A 16,303-nucleotide genomic window follows, 5' to 3' on the forward strand; every position below is an offset into this window, starting at 1 on the left:
CTGGTCATAACAATAGATACAATTAGCCATTAGAGACACCACGGCCCAATATACCTGTTTGTGGAAGTACATATGAGCCTTTGTATTTTGTAATCGGTATATTTGCCAATAGATATTGACTGTGCTGACGTATGTGTACTTAACAAAATATTTGGCCGTCATTAGCAACATACAATGAATCTGAATCTAAACCACTAGTTAAAAGGCCTACCTGGTATGATTTCATTACGAAATATCTTCTATGTATAGTAAACCCCTTATACTATCTTCATGTATTGTTTAATGACTAACCATAAAACAGGTTTTACATGAAGTGATATGGTTTCGAGTTTGGATCAGACCTGATTTGCTCTTTCTTGAGACAGCATTCTAAATATTGAACATATGATTTTCTTTGAGGGTAAGATTTTCAGCTCATATCAGAAACATGGAATTGTGTCCATATCATCTAATTAGTATTAATAGGGAATAAAATGTAATGTTTCTAATAAAAATATGGATTGAATTTTCATATATGCAGATATATTTGGCTGTTATAAACAGCCTGGTTTTACCAATTTATAGTAGCTGTCATGTTATCCTGTCTATCTAAGCCAGCTAGGTCTCATCAGATAGCTAGGTTGTGTTCAAATCAGGTGGATATTTTGGGGGTGTTTTTGTCAATTTCATCTTTAATTGAGAAAATTCTAGTATCGGGTATAAAATTGTTTTGATCGTAAAAGCTAAGTACATGAAACATGCAATATTTGAGATATATATCATAGGTTTAAGAGAAAATTATATAAAAACTTAAATATCTTTTGAGAACTGATTTAAAGTCAATAATGTGTTTTCTACCTCATCATGCTGTGTTTGTGCCGACTGTTGGATTTAAATATATATGTTATATTCCACCATCACCTGTACACCTTATTTGCATACGCAAAATAAGACTTGGACACATATTTCACTATGATTCAAGTGGATAATATTTTGGTAGAAACAGGTCTCAAGACTCGTGATTTTTGGATATGGAATTCATTTTTATTACACATTCGTCAGTTATTTTTTTAAAGTTACAAAAGACACTTGCTAAAACTTTTTAAAAATAACTTACTTGAGTGAAATTTATTCCATATCCAATAACCACTTGTTGTGTATCTATAAATACCATATACCAGGTATGCCATTTTTGAGGTACAAATGGTTTTCTGTTTTGAAAAATGTTACTTACTATTGTGCTTAACACATTTAAAAACTGATAAATTAATGCTTATTTGTTTCAGATGTGCAAGTGATGCCCAAGTGCCTAGATTAGTAATGGATCCATTGTGTCAAGCCTTGCTGGGGACGACTTTCCCATCTAAGTACTTGCTGTCCTGGATGAATTTAGATGTTAGTCCTCCTTAAAGGGACTAAATTTTCAGTCTTTCTTTTAAAGAAAGCAGTATAATCTCTAAAATTTTAATATCTTAACTATATTACAAACTTCTTCACAATGAATATAAGGAGATTGCTAAGAAAACGTTTCCGGAGTGTGCGTCTCCTGGTTTTAGTGGGTGTGTTTTTCATCGGTTATCTGGGATTAGTGATAACAATAAATAATTCACCAAAAAAGGAGGATACCCACAGCCTCCTGATGAAAACTAATGGAGGTAGCGAACAGTATATGTCAAGGAAACTGCAAGCAACGAATACCACCACATCGGATTCAGATTCCTTGTACCCTCCAGAGTTATTTACAGATAACCAGTTATCACATGGAGCGGTCGCACTTCATGTTCTCGGCATGATATATATGTTTGTGGCCCTAGCTATTGTCTGTGATGAATTTTTTGTACCTTCCTTAGGCTGTATAACAGAAAGGTTGAAAATATCTGAAGATGTAGCTGGAGCGACATTCATGGCGGCAGGAGGAAGTGCTCCAGAATTGTTCACAAGCTTAATTGGAGTGTTTCTGTCCAAAAGTAACGTTGGGATAGGCACAATAGTGGGATCTGCTGTTTTTAACATTCTTTTTGTGATTGGAATGTGCGCACTGTTCAGTAAGGATGTGTTGACACTAACTTGGTGGCCATTGTTCAGAGACGTCACATTCTACAGTATAGATCTCATCTTGTTGATTGTTTTCTTTTTAGATGGAACAATATACTGGCATGAAGCATTTATACTACTTTGTGGATATTTTGCATATGTTATTTTCATGAAATTTAATTCACAAATTGAAGGATTTGTGAAGTCTAAGTTACGTAAAGGATCAGGCAAAGTGGGAAGTGCCAGTCACCTTTTAACAGAGGTAAGTATTTTTTTTGTTGAATTGTGTTAATTAGAATCCTTACTTTTAATACATCTATGCTGATTGCATAACACATACTCACTCTCACAAATTTGCAGTAACACTTTTGATGATTTTTAGGTGCTGTAAAACAGCCACCTTAGGTGATCCTTGTCAAACTTTGTCAGAAAAATCAAACAGAACTTTCGGGGGAAAAATCATACAGAACTCTCGGGGGAATCAAAATGTCACTTATTTCTATGATAAATCCCGATAAGTTCAGGATGGGTCTGGAAATAATTCTTCCCAAAAAAAACTTACAACACACAAGACAATCTATCTCCTTCTTTGAAGTATTTGTTTGTGATTAAGAAATATGATTCAACTTTTATATGTTTGAAGACATATGTTAAAGATAAATAAATTATAGAAAAACAGTTAAAATGGAATAGAATGACCTGTTTTATCCCTGCGCATTCCAAACTTTTTTCGATACAAGTTATTACACTTGCTTCCTTGGAGTAGTTGGTGAGAGGGGGATTAACTCGTATACACTGTAATTAATGCGACATTTGAAAGTCACCTCAAGCTCTCGGGTTGATAAAAATGGTCCTCGCACATCAAATACTGTTTTTAGTCAGGGATTTTCCAATTGGAAATCAATGAGTGAAATCTCAAGATTGTTTTTACATTTGATACTTAAAATGAGAGTCGAAAAACATTTGATACTTAAAATGAAAGTAGAATACTTCTGATTTGTTCCTCATTTCCAAGAAGTAGGCCACACAAAAATGGCCATGCTGATGGAAGTGATTATGAAGCTAAAGCTGATGTTAGCTTGTTTCCGCAACAGAGATTCTGATAGCATTGAATAAAGAGGTTGCATGTTTTAAATCAGTCGATAGTGAATTGCTTGTACAAAGTATATAACATGAAGTCACCGGAACAGATAAGGTAGGCCCATTCATTGGGAACAAATTAAATTTCTGAGACAAGTTTCTTCTAACTAAAGTTGTAAAATATCTAATCATGATACAGGTCAGCTAATACACACAGAGAAAAAAAGCAGTAAATTGAGTACAATTTAAAAACTTAGGAACCAAAATATACCGGGAGAGTAATTCACGGGAATCTTATATGTAGGGAATCGCGATGTGGTCATCAAGAAACATCACAGACATCACAGATTAAAATTAATCATAGTATATGCCAATTCAAGTGAGGTTTAAAAATGTAAATCTTCACCATTCATAACAACTTTAACGCAACCTTAAAATTACATGGGATAATCATCAGTAAAACATTCAGGAATGCGCTTTATAAAACAACAAAAAATATGCGTAATCATTTCCTGTCATTTTAATCTTATATACTTCTTGCTTTTCTCCTGTATTTCAATTCCTCATGCACAGCACCTATGAGTGGCTTTGAAATTTTTGTTTTTAAACCAAGAGATCACTCCGAATGTATAACATCATGATGGCTTCAAAGCCTGCCACAAAATAAGTGAACTTCTAAATTTACTCAAGGATTATACATTAATTGGATGCGATTTCTGCAGGTTTGTGTTGCTACTCTGTGAAGAATAGGTTACATTTTTTTCATTATTGTTTACTTGGTGTAATAAAATAAGGAAACAAATTTTACAGCATTTTTTTTTTACCAGAGCTGGTAAAAAATTTTGGTCAGGGATCCATATCACTGCTGGTGATTTTGTATCTAGTATACAGGTATTATCTTGTTTTCTGATTTCTTTTTTTATCCACTTTTAATAAAGATTTAAGTAAAGGATTGAATCTAAAATTAAACCAAAGTTCTGCTTTTGGAGGAAATGAACAAATATAAGTTCCTGATATTATAATGGTAAAATATCAACACATCATTGTATTTTTTTTTTTTTTTTCATTAATTTTTTCAGAGACTTATTACTATATTTAGTTTTCAGAGCTCTTACGTGCTTCTTTTGTCCAATCTATTACTAGTAGGTCTAATGATTATAATGGATCTATTATCTGTTTCATGGGATTCAAATTATTTGCTAGGTTATCATAATGATATCTCGGTTGTTGTATTTTTCTCTTTGGAAATAGACTGTCATAATAAGTAGGATTCACTGTACTGTAAATGCATCACTAACATTGATGCATGGAATAATGCAAGCAATAAAAATACATAGATACTGAACTACTTGCATCTATTTTATAATTTTTACATATTCACGAATGTAGAAAATTCCTGGAAATACATGTATAGACAAAAAAAATTCGCTCCCCAGCCCTGAGTTTGGAAAAAAACAAACAAAACAATAAACAAAAAAAATTGGATCAGAATCTAGGAATTAATTTATTATGGCATATCAGACACTGCTCATCAGTATGATTCTATAGAGTAATGTTGTTCTGTTAGCACTGTTTGTTGGAGGGCAATGTAAGAGAAGGCTAGAAAAATGTTAACAGTGAAATCTCTACCTTTGTTTCTGGGAAGACAATTTTTCTGAACTAATGAAGTAGAAATTGCCTTAGTGAAAATTAACCATAGGAATAGCTAGAAGCATAGTGACAGGCAATTGCATCATTAATTCTGTAAAGTGAATGCCCAAAATATCTCATCACCAAAATATCTTATCCACCATTGACTGTTCTCAATACAATTTGGCAGAAGTCTATAAACTGTTAAGTGTTAGAACATGAACAGTCAAACACCAATGAGTTGTTGGACCATGAACAGCCAAACTCCTATGAAGTGTTAGAACATGAACAGCCAAACACTAATGAGATGTTGGACCATGAACAGCCAAACTCCAATGAAGTGTTAGAACATGAACAGCCAAACTCCTATGAGTTGTTGGACCATGAACAGCCAAACTCCAATGAAGTGTTGGAACATGAACAGCCAAACACCAATTAAGTGTTAGAACATGAACAGCCAAACTCCAATGAGTTGTTGGACCATGAACAGCCAAACTCCAATGAAGTGTTAGAACATGAACAGCCAAACTCCTATGAAGTGTTAGAACATGAACAGTCAAACACCAGTGAGATGTTGGACCATGAACAGCCAAACTCCAATGAAGTGTTGGAACATGAAAAGCTAAACACCAATGAAGTGTTGGAACATGAACAGTCAAACACCAATGAGTTGTTGGACCATGAACAGCCAAACACCAATGAGATGTTGGACCATGAACAGCCAAACACCAATAAAGTGTTGGAACATGAACAGCCAAACACCAATGAGATGTTGGACCATGAACAGCCAAACACCAATGAGATGTTGGACCATGAACAGCCAAACACCAATAAAGTGTTGGAACATGAACAGTCAAACACTAATGAGATGTTGGACCATGAACAGACAAACACCAATGAAGTGTTGGAACATGAACAGTCAAACACCAGTGAGATGTTGGACCATGAACAGCCAAACTCCAATGAAATGTTGGACCATGAACAGCTAAACACCAATGAAGTGTTGGAACATGAACAGTCAAACACCAATGAGTTGTTGGACCATGAACAGCCAAGCACTAATGAGATGTTGGACCATGAACAGGAAAACACCAATGAAGTGTTGGACCATGAACAGCCAAACACTAATGAGATGTTGGACCATGAACAGTCAAACACCAATGAAGTGTTGGACCATGAAGAGCCAAACACCAGTGAGTTGTTGGAACATGAACAGCCAAACACCAGTGAGATGTTGGAACATGAACAGCCAAACACCAGTGAGATGTTGGACCATGAACAGCCAAACACCAATGAGATGTTGGACCATGAACAGCCGAACACCAATGAAGTGTTGGACCATGAACAGTCAAACACCAATGAAGTGTTGGAACAGGAACAGTAAAACTTCAATGAAGTGTTGGAACATGAACAGCCAAACACCAATGAGTTGTTGGACCATGAACAGTCAAACACCAATGAGGTGTTGGACCATGAATAGTCAAACACCAATAAAGTGTTGGACCATGAACAGCCAAACACCAATAAAGTGTTGGAACATGAACAGTCAAACACCAATGAGTTGTTGGACCATGAACAGTCAAACACCAATAAAGTGTTGGAACATGAACAGTCAAACACCAATGAGATGTTGGACCATGAACAGCCAAACACCAATAAAGTGTTGGAACATGAACAGCCAAACACCAGTGAGATGTTGGACCATGAACAGCCAAACTCTAATGAAGTGTTGGAACATGAACAGCCTAACACCAATAAAGTGTTGGAACATGAACAGTCAAACACCAGTGAGATGTTGGACCATGAACAGCCAAACACCAATAAAGTGTTGGAACATGAACAGTCAAACACCAGTGAGATGTTGGACCATGAACAGCCAAACACCAATTAAGTGTTGGAACATGAACAGTCAAACACCAATGAGGTGTTGGACCATGAACAGTCAAACTCCAATGAAGTGATCCTCTTAAAAATAAGTTGATGTTTTCAATATTGCCATTGACCTTGATCAATTGGTTAGAAAATCCAGAATTCCTGATCATGATCTGCTTGTTGCATACTTGTTTCCTGTAACAATGGTACATAGTAACAAAACCCAGTTTCAATTATGCTTACTTATGGCAAGTTACAAGGCAGCTCCAATGGTTATAACATCCATCTAGAGTTCAGAGGTCCCGAGTTCCATGTAAACTTTTTACAACAATTGTGAAACAAGTTATATCAACTTATATCAATCACTCTTGTTGGCCTGGATAGAATTGTGCGAAGGGTCTTAATTACGGTGGGAGGAAGCTGGATTTTTGGTGTCTGTTTCATGATCCTGCATGTGGCCTGGTCTGGATGTTTCATATTGCATCTTGTTACAGTAGAAAGTAGAAACATTTTAACCAAGTTTTCAGAAATTTTTGATTTTATTTCATTTTAATTTAGCTTAGTCTCACATGTAAATCAATGCTTGTGAGCATGATCATAATTTGGAGTGTCGTCTTCAAAATTTTGCTTTAATTTACTACTTCAGTACGATCGTTTCAGGAGATTATCTGTGGATCCCAAAGTTTAGGAAATTTTCATTTGGTGATAGACTGTGATGTGTACATGTATGTTCTAGTTATCCCTTTTGTAGTTTATTCATGCTAGATGTCAAGGAGGGGTAGCAGGTATATTGGACCATCCTTCGTATGGCCCTGGCTGTTCTGAGGACGTTCAACTTGTCTAATTATTTATCAGATTGTTGGGTATCCGGCACAGTCCTTTAGGGCAAGCTTTGCATTTTCAAAACCTCCAATCTGACTCTCTTCACAACTTAGTACAAAACTGGCTTTAAAGTTTGTTTGATGTTTGTATTTGTATTATGATTAAAAACTGATATAATTAGATCAACAGATGCCCTGTACTATATGACCCTTGTGTAACCTGTTTAGGCTGTGAATATGAAAACAGATGCATTTTGCTGTTTACCATGGCAACATGTACAGGTCATAATATTTTGCTGATCTTGATAAACTAGAATATGGATAGCCTTATCCAAGTGCCATTATACATAATTGATACTGTAGCAGCCTTGAAGTGATTTGACATAAACAACTAATGACATTCTAGAATAGAAGACTTGACATGCATGATGAACTGAACAGAAATAGTTCTATTTTATTTCAGTAAAAAAAAAATCCAAATTAAATGTTAGCCGAGCTAATATTATTATTAAGAGTTAGGTAATTTGTTGACAAACAAATTGTGGTTGGGATTGTGATATCAAATGACCACAATTATTGATTTCTAGCTAGTCTGTACATGTGGGGCTTATTAGTCTACATTACTTAAAGTGATTGTAAGCTTCTGGAATAGTGTCTGTCACTTGTTGTCTGTCAGCTTTTTCTGTAAACAGCTTCTATAAGACCAAGGGTTCTAGTATCTATCCAGTACCTGGGTTGAGATGTTATCATATTTTCTCATATGAATGTCCATGACCCAGCTACTTTAAAGGTCACAGATATCAATTATTTTAAAAACAATATTAAAGGTCAAGAATGATATACAACTGTTAACTTGGTTTAGGTTAATACATGTCCACGGAATTGTTAACCTGAGAAAAGTGATATTACCAGAGACTGGAGGCTGAGGGAAATATCACCTTTCAAAGGTTCCTTGTGTTAACCTAAACACAAGGTCAAACCTGTTAATTTACATGAACGATACCTTATAATACCATTGATGATGATGATGTGCTATTCAAATTGCCCTGTGTCCAATGCGTTGTCCTTCCATCTGTTATCTGTTCCATCTATTCCTTGAAAAGTACAAGGGGGATATCTGTCACACTTCACATATTATTCCCCTTGGACCTTAATTGTGCCCATACAAATTTGTACTCTGACCGGGAAAAGTTCCCTCTAAGATCTAGTTTTTTTGCAATATCAATTCTGAATTAAACACAAAAAGTAATTAAGATATCATATTTATTTATTTTAAAAACCCAGTTAACTAGTCTAAAGAAACAAGTTATGGATTCCTTAAAAACAAAAGAAACTGCTAAATGCTTACATGCACTTGATTTGTCTTCAAATGTTAACACAGGTGAAGGATTGTTATACCTACCACATTGTTCTTACACCTAATTCTAATTCCAGAAAACACCAAGATCCATGAGTCTGTCCATATTACATTCTGGAGGTAACCGCTACAGACATGGGATCCTGGACCTCATGATACATACCATAGACCCCCTGCAAAATGGTAAGTTTACAGCTGGCAAGGTTCTCTTCTTGAATTGAAAATCAACCTTTTTCCCTTCTTGCCATATTTTATAAATTGTATTTTGTATGATGTCTCCATTTGTATGAATTTATTTGAAGTATCAGATTCAATGAGTCACTGATTCAAATTGTCATTACAGTCACATTTAAAATGTGCATAGGTATGTTAATATCTACAACTCCCATTTAGGGTACATTTATTTATAGACATAAACACCTAGAAATCAGGCAATGTGTTCATATCGTACAACAACAGCATTGCTTCCATTATAACTCTCAAAAAGGAACTTTCCCTGAACTGACCAGTTATACTAGCTAGCTGTACATGGCTGGTTTGGAGAAGTTCCAGTGTTAAGTAATGATCTAGAGTACTTTAATGGATTCTAGATATATATAATGATTTTTGTCAGTGTTAATGTAATCATCACACGGTGTAGCGGTCACCTGCTTATTGTAACCACTGACCAGACAAAAATTACTGCCAAAAACACCCAAACTTAAGATTTCATATCAATAAGTTACTGAATTATCTTCTGTAACCAATATAATTGATATATATTGGAGAACTGAATTATCTTCTGTAACCAATATAGATGATTATATAAAATGTTGGGAGAAAATGTTCAGCTTCAATGACATGTGATGTGCCAATGTGGGCTGGCCTGGTTCAGTCATGATTGATGCTAATCTTTGGAGGAAATTATGGTGACCTTTGAGAAATATGAATGAAATTAATGCATAATATTTCAGTCTATTGAATTTAAATGTAGATTTTATGAGAAATATTATAATTATTTAACTGTCTTTCTTTTTCTCTGTATATAAGTACATAAAACCAGATGTAAGCCAGTTCAGTGTTACATGTTCTTTTCTACTGTTACTGTTTATTCTTTGTTGGAGTTTTGACATTTTCGGTATTCAAGTTTTATATTTAAAATGTTTGCCAGTGTGGAAAAAAAACCTTCTTATGCAATGGAGTGGCATCTTTAATGTTGTCCATCCATTTGTCAACTTTTTCTTTAAATCCTTATTAGTCTTAAACGCACAGTGGATTTTGACCAGCTTTTGTCAGAAGCCTCCTTAGGGGAAGGGAAACAAAATTTGCATAAATAGTGATGGCTGGGGTCCAATACAGGAAGTCTCTTAAATCACTATATATGTACTTGTATCGAGGACTGAATGGATACTGGCTACAATCAAGGTGTCATAGCGATGCAGGCCCCTTGGCCCCTTATTTTGATATTATATTTATAGTGTATCATTCGTATCCGGTTTTTGTACATGCAAACTCATGTTTAAAAAATCAATAATTTGAACTTGCCCCAGGTAGTAAAATCTTTGCTTAGCTTTTAATTATATATAATAATACAACATGTAACCAAATCCTTTATCAAGGTTTATCTTTTTATTAGAGCAACTTGACGAACCCTTGGACCAATTTCTTATTTCAACCTACCTTGATTCTTTTTAGGTTCACATTTTCTTTTTAACTCCACCTAATTAATTGTTGCTGTATTAGGTTATCTGACCCTTATCTGACCTAAAGGGTCAGGATGACCTATAGCTATCATGCTTCGTCCATGGTCATCTGCCATGAGCCGTGTGTAACCTTTTCACATTTCAAACTTCTGTTCAAGTTCCACATGTTGAATTCAACTTAAACATATGTGAAATGATCCTGAGATGATCCTGACCAAGTGTTGTTATTATACCCCCCGCAACGAAGTTAGGGTGGGGTATACTGGAATCACCTTGTCCGTTCGTCCGTCCGTCTGTCACAAAATTTGTCGCTCAATTCTTTATGGATTTCACCTAAGTTTGGTATATAGCTAGAAGACCAAATAAACTTGTGTCCCCTGCAGTGATTTTGCGATTTAGCCCTTTTTAAGAGAGTTATGCCCCTTTTTCATACAAAATGTGTCATAATTTTGTCCGGCTATGCATTCACTCAGTTTTTGATGGATTTTCTTGAAACTTTATACAGAGATGAAAGATATGGCATGAAGTTGTGTCTCCAGTAACGACTTCTTCCGAAATAATCATTTTTATATAGTTATGCCCCTTTATGTAAAGAATAGTTACTAGCTTGTCCGGCTATGCATTTGCTTTGTTTTCAATGGATTTTCTTGAAAACTTTTTAGACAGTTGAAGGACTGCATGCGCTTGTGCCTCCAGTAAATGCTTTTTCCGAAAAAATGCTTTTTACATAGTTATGTCCCTTTATTTGAAAAATGGTTATAATTTTGTCCAGTTATGCATTTCCTCCATTTTCACAAAGTTGGTGTATAGTTAAAAGACCATATGATTTCCCCTAGGTAGTCCTTTTAAACAAATTATGCCACTTTCACCCTTTTTAACAGAGTTATGCCCCTTTTTCATACAAAATGTGTCATAATTTTGTCCGGCTATGCATTCACTTAGTTTTTAATGGATTTTCTTGAAACTTTATACAGAGTTGAAGGATGGCATGAAGTTGTATCTCTAGTAACGGCTTCTCCCGAAAAAAACCTTTTTACAGAGTTATGCCCCTTTATGTAAAAAATGGTTACTAGCTTGTCCGGCTATGCATTTGCTTTGTTTTCAATGGATTTTACTAAAATTTGGTATGTAGTTAGAGGACCCTATGAGGCTTAGCTCTATGTAAAGATTTTGCCGAATTACCAGTTCTAATAGAGTTATGCCCCTTTTTCTTTAAAAACGAGCAAAATTTTGTTTGGCTATGCATTCACTTAGTTCTTACCCAAACATAGAATATGTTTGATTTGGTTATAGTACCATAAATAGGCAGCTTCATAAAGTATCCAAACCAATCATGGAAAAGCGGGGGGTATACTTGTCACCCCCTCGGTGACAGCTCTAGTTTTTTTTACTGCCCATGTGCCAATCTCGCATCACTTTACAGCTGTAGCTTGGTTAATATGAAAGCATCCGATGTCTTCCAATGATTAGGTAATGAAAAAGTCAGAAGGATATCAAAATGACAACAGAAGTGCTGCAATAATTTCCTTTTCGTCAGGAGTTGTTTAAAAAAAACATTGATCGTGAAGAATATGACCCAAAAACAATGTTATTGTGCAATTTCAAACTTTCTGTTGTCCCAAAAATTGGGTTCAATAAAATGTAGATAGATTTCATTCATTAGGCCTAATGGATCTACTATGTAGTGTTTTCTTTTTCCATTATCTAGTTCCAGTGGCTGAGACAAAAACTCATCACATATATACATGAGATAGAAAATGAGAAAGAGAAGACATTCATGTATAAGAGAATAAAAAAAGGAAACAAACAATGTGAAGAAAAGCAAAAATGAGTATTTAATGAATGATGGACAAAGTTTTGAAGAATATGAAATTTACAAAAAAAAAAACATAAAATATCTATATTTCTATTATCTGTGATTGTTTGCTTAAAAAAAAAAAAAAAAAATGAATGTATATATGTTGCATTGTAAATAGATATTGAGAAAACAATCAGGAAATGCAATCTAGATGAGTAAATTTTATAAGGACAATTGTTGGCGGACGAGTACATTGAAAAATGTTTTTCCCTTGTTCATGTAATAACTAGGTGCCAGTGTTATAATTAGGGCGCACCAAGGGTTTTGGAAAATGTAACTTGAATACTTGATGGTTTGAAATTGTAATCTCCAGAAACCATCCTACTGGTTTTGCGAGGTAGAAACACTAAAATTGTTTCTTACATGTTTGGGCACTAGCATTTCTGATGAGTCTAGAAGGATAATACATCTGTATGGTGTAGTTTTATGTTCTTTGTATAGCAAATATAGACATATCTGTCATTTACTTGAAATTCATTAATAATTTAATGTAAAGGTGCCTTTCACTTATGTGTCATCAGTACACTACAATCAGTTTAGACAATGATAATCATTATCTGATACAGTTACTAATTCATTACTTTAGAATGATGTCTTGGAGAATTCTACTTTTGGGATGAAGAAAGAATCATTTTGCTACCATGATAGAGAAGAAAAAATATTAATGATTTTTTTCCCCCTCAATTTTTAGCAAAAGTTCATGAAAATGCCATGAACTTGCATGCAATAGCGACCCTGAAAGTTGTGATTGGGACGACGACCCCCACCCAGAATGAGGAGAACGCTCATGTAGCCAACGGAGTGGACAAGGATAACAATAAAGTACAGGCCAATGGACATGTTGCTGTAGAGAATGGCAAGCCCTCTGATAACACCAACACCACAGAGGTGCCCGGTAATGTGGGGGATTCTCTACCAGAAGTTACCATAGCACCAGCCGCCGAAGATGGACAAACTGCTGAAGTAAGTTGCAAAACACTAGATATATATGGTATAGTGATATGTATTTACAGGGAAGCTAGGTTTCATCAATCGCAGGCAAAGAGTGATCTCCCCTTTTTTGGTCCAAGGGGGAAAAAAAGGGAGGAGTGGCTAAGCTTTAATTTGACCAATTCTAGGGTCCCTCTCAACTAATGGGGCTTGTTTTAGTCACTTCCTACCATCAAGATATAGTGGGATACAGCAGGCCTTATTCATGGGCTCTCCAACATCTTGAGTTTGAGGGGAGATTGAGCGGCTAAATTGTTGTATTTTAATATATCATAATGATGCTCTGGATCCATACCTCTATAACAACACAATGGAGATTTGTTACCTATAAATGAATACCAGCCTGATAATTTATCCAACAATCAATAGTTTTCTGGCTGTAGACAGGATTTTATTCATTCAGATGTGTTGCTTTGACAAGTAATCAACACAGATCTAGTATTACTGTTACTGCAATTTGAACATTATTGATTTTGTTTGATAGTTTGGGAATTTTTCCCTGTTATTTACTGTACAACAGTAAAAGCCTTGACATCATTATTATGTTATGTTTTACTGTGGTAGGAAGAATATAGAATTGGGGATTAAATGCCAAGGGCCAGAATACTTTAAAATTAGTTTAGTTCGCCTATGTAATATTTGAAAGATAAACTAAGGCTTTTGATTAAGGCATGCAATATTTCAGATTATGTTGCAATAAATTTTGCAGTGAATTAATTCATGAGACATTTTTAATCAAATCAGTATGAAGCATGAAACATGACAGTCTACTACAGTGAACATTTAAATTTTGAAATATGTGGCCCAAACTCGAACAGTCTAATCCAAGGATAAGTTTGTTATAAATTACCACGATTTTAAGTTATCTTCATTGAATTTAAAATAAGATCAGTTTAATTGGAAAATACTCTTTGGGGAACCATTACATATCTGTTTTATGTGTAAATATCTCTGGGCAACATTCGCAGCCTTGTTCTGGCTCTGGCCCAGCCACAAATCAATAGATTGAAATTATATTAGGCTAATACTGACAGATTTAAACCCAATTTGGCCACTAGAGTTGCCAGTCAATTGATCTTGTATTTCCTGGTGATATAGCGTAGCTTTTAATGGATGCTTGGTGCTGGTGTGATTCTAAAGAATGCCACTAGCTTATCACTGATATAGTCACAATTGACTAGCTTGTCATTTGTAAATGTGAAGTGTGTCGGCTTTTCAGAGAAATCATTGCCATATTTGAAATATTTCTGATGGAGATTAAAATTGAGATGGAATCAGGATGGAATGAAACTCCAGGATAAATGACTAAGTTTCTTATCCCTTTATTTAATGACTGATGATGGAATTAAGTGGTGTACCACTAACATAAATACAATTTACAATAAAAAAATTCAATACTGCAAAGCAATTCCAGCTTGAAGATTTTAAGATGATTCATCATCAAGGGAATGGTAAATTTGGAAGGAAAATTTTCTGCAGCAAGCTGCATTTCTGTAATGTGAAATAGTTTCAGTGGGAACCAGGGGGTCATTATTGGATTAATTAATGGCCCCAAAAAGCCCATGGAAAAAAAAACCCCACTTATTATACTGATTTTAAACCAAACAAAAATTTGCTTCACCCTGTGAAAATTCAACATTTTTTAGTTGGCTTATTAGCAGGCTGAACTTTACAGTCTTCTTCCTCAAACAATTGTTTCATTGATCGCAAAAAGTTCAGAGTTATAATTTAAGCATGTGATGTGGGTGATATTGATCAAACAAAGACTATACAAATGATGTAAAGGTATGGTAATGAAAGATTTAGTAATCTTAGGCTTGTGCCTGTAGATCTACCAAATGAGTTCATAAAGGTTTTTAAGGTTATTGGGAATACACACAATGGTAAATAGTCTGAACTCATGTGAGTGGTTCCTTTTTGGGAGAGAGACTTTTCAGTAAAACTTCTTTCTTGCTCATAAAAACAAAATATTGAAAGAAAGAGCAGAAAGAAAAAAAAGGAAAAGACAACTAACGGTAACTGTTCCAACTGGACAGCAGATCATTTTTGGTCTCTTCAATGTCCCCTTAGAAGAAAACAACAAATTGTGTCATTTAAGAGAAACGATTTCAATTGTTAAGGAGTGAAAATGTTCACTTTACAGAATGCATTGGTAGAGGATGAAGAACCACTGGACCTGAGCTGGCCTGATAATTGGAAGAAACGGATCAACTATATCATTGTGGCTCCAATAGTTTATGCGCTGTGGATTACATTGCCCGACGTGCGACGAGAGGTATAATAAGACTTCTTATTATGAGTAATCAGTTATTTGCCTCATGAAGATATATAAAGGCGGGGGGGGGGGGGGGGGGGGGGGGGGGGGGGGGGGATACAACAAACAAGTTGAACTTAATTCTTTAATTGTTGCATGAAAATGGAAATAATCTTCAAATTTTACCCAACACTGTTGCACTCGAGATCATTTTACAAAAACTTACAGATCTGCTTCAATATCTGTCTATGATGTTTTATGCCTAAATGTTATATATTATAATGGACACACCGGTTTGTGTGTATCATGAACAAATACCGTATGTGCCAGGCCCTGAACAATTCATTTCCTCAGCCTCTTGGATGTTATGGAAGATTTGCAGCTACAAAAACTGTCTTCATACTATTGTATGGTTTATGATTTCAGGAGAAGAAGAAATGGTTTATGGTGACCTTTTTTGGCAGTATCTTCTGGATTGGAGGGTTTTCCTATTTAATGGTGTGGTGGGCAAACACTACAGGAGAAACCATCGGACTCACCCCTGCGGTAAGCCCTTTGTCTGATCATCTCGGCTTCATTCTGAAGTTGATGCTGAAAAAAGACCCATTCAAATATATGCCTGTACAGTTATTTTAAATACTGTAAAATATTTCAATTCGGTTGGTGGATATTTTTTGCTGATTTTATGGGTGTGCCTATATATATATAAATCCAATGTTTAATATACCCAAAAATTAATGAACAGCT

At 35.1% G+C, this 16,303-nt stretch overlaps 1 protein-coding gene across 2 annotated transcripts in view; it reads left to right on the top strand.

Annotated features, from left to right (window-relative positions):
* Window positions 1-16,303, top strand: part of LOC117335019 (sodium/potassium/calcium exchanger 2-like) — a 62,595-nt gene that overhangs the window by 38,897 nt on the left and 7,395 nt on the right. The window contains exons 3-8 of one of the 2 annotated variants that reach the window (XM_033894910.1): window positions 1,266-2,275; window positions 8,850-8,955; window positions 9,802-9,816; window positions 13,004-13,275; window positions 15,446-15,577; window positions 15,983-16,102. In XM_033894910.1, coding sequence (XP_033750801.1) covers window positions 1,478-2,275; window positions 8,850-8,955; window positions 9,802-9,816; window positions 13,004-13,275; window positions 15,446-15,577; window positions 15,983-16,102 — 1,443 coding nt within the window. In that variant the 5' untranslated portion in view covers window positions 1,266-1,477. The remainder of the gene's footprint in view (window positions 1-1,265; window positions 2,276-8,849; window positions 8,956-9,801; window positions 9,817-13,003; window positions 13,276-15,445; window positions 15,578-15,982; window positions 16,103-16,303) is intronic. The other variant, XM_033894911.1, reaches the window with a different exon arrangement.

Source organism: Pecten maximus, chromosome 9, assembly GCF_902652985.1.
Source record: "Pecten maximus chromosome 9, xPecMax1.1, whole genome shotgun sequence".
Classification (NCBI taxonomy): domain Eukaryota; kingdom Metazoa; phylum Mollusca; class Bivalvia; order Pectinida; family Pectinidae; genus Pecten; species Pecten maximus.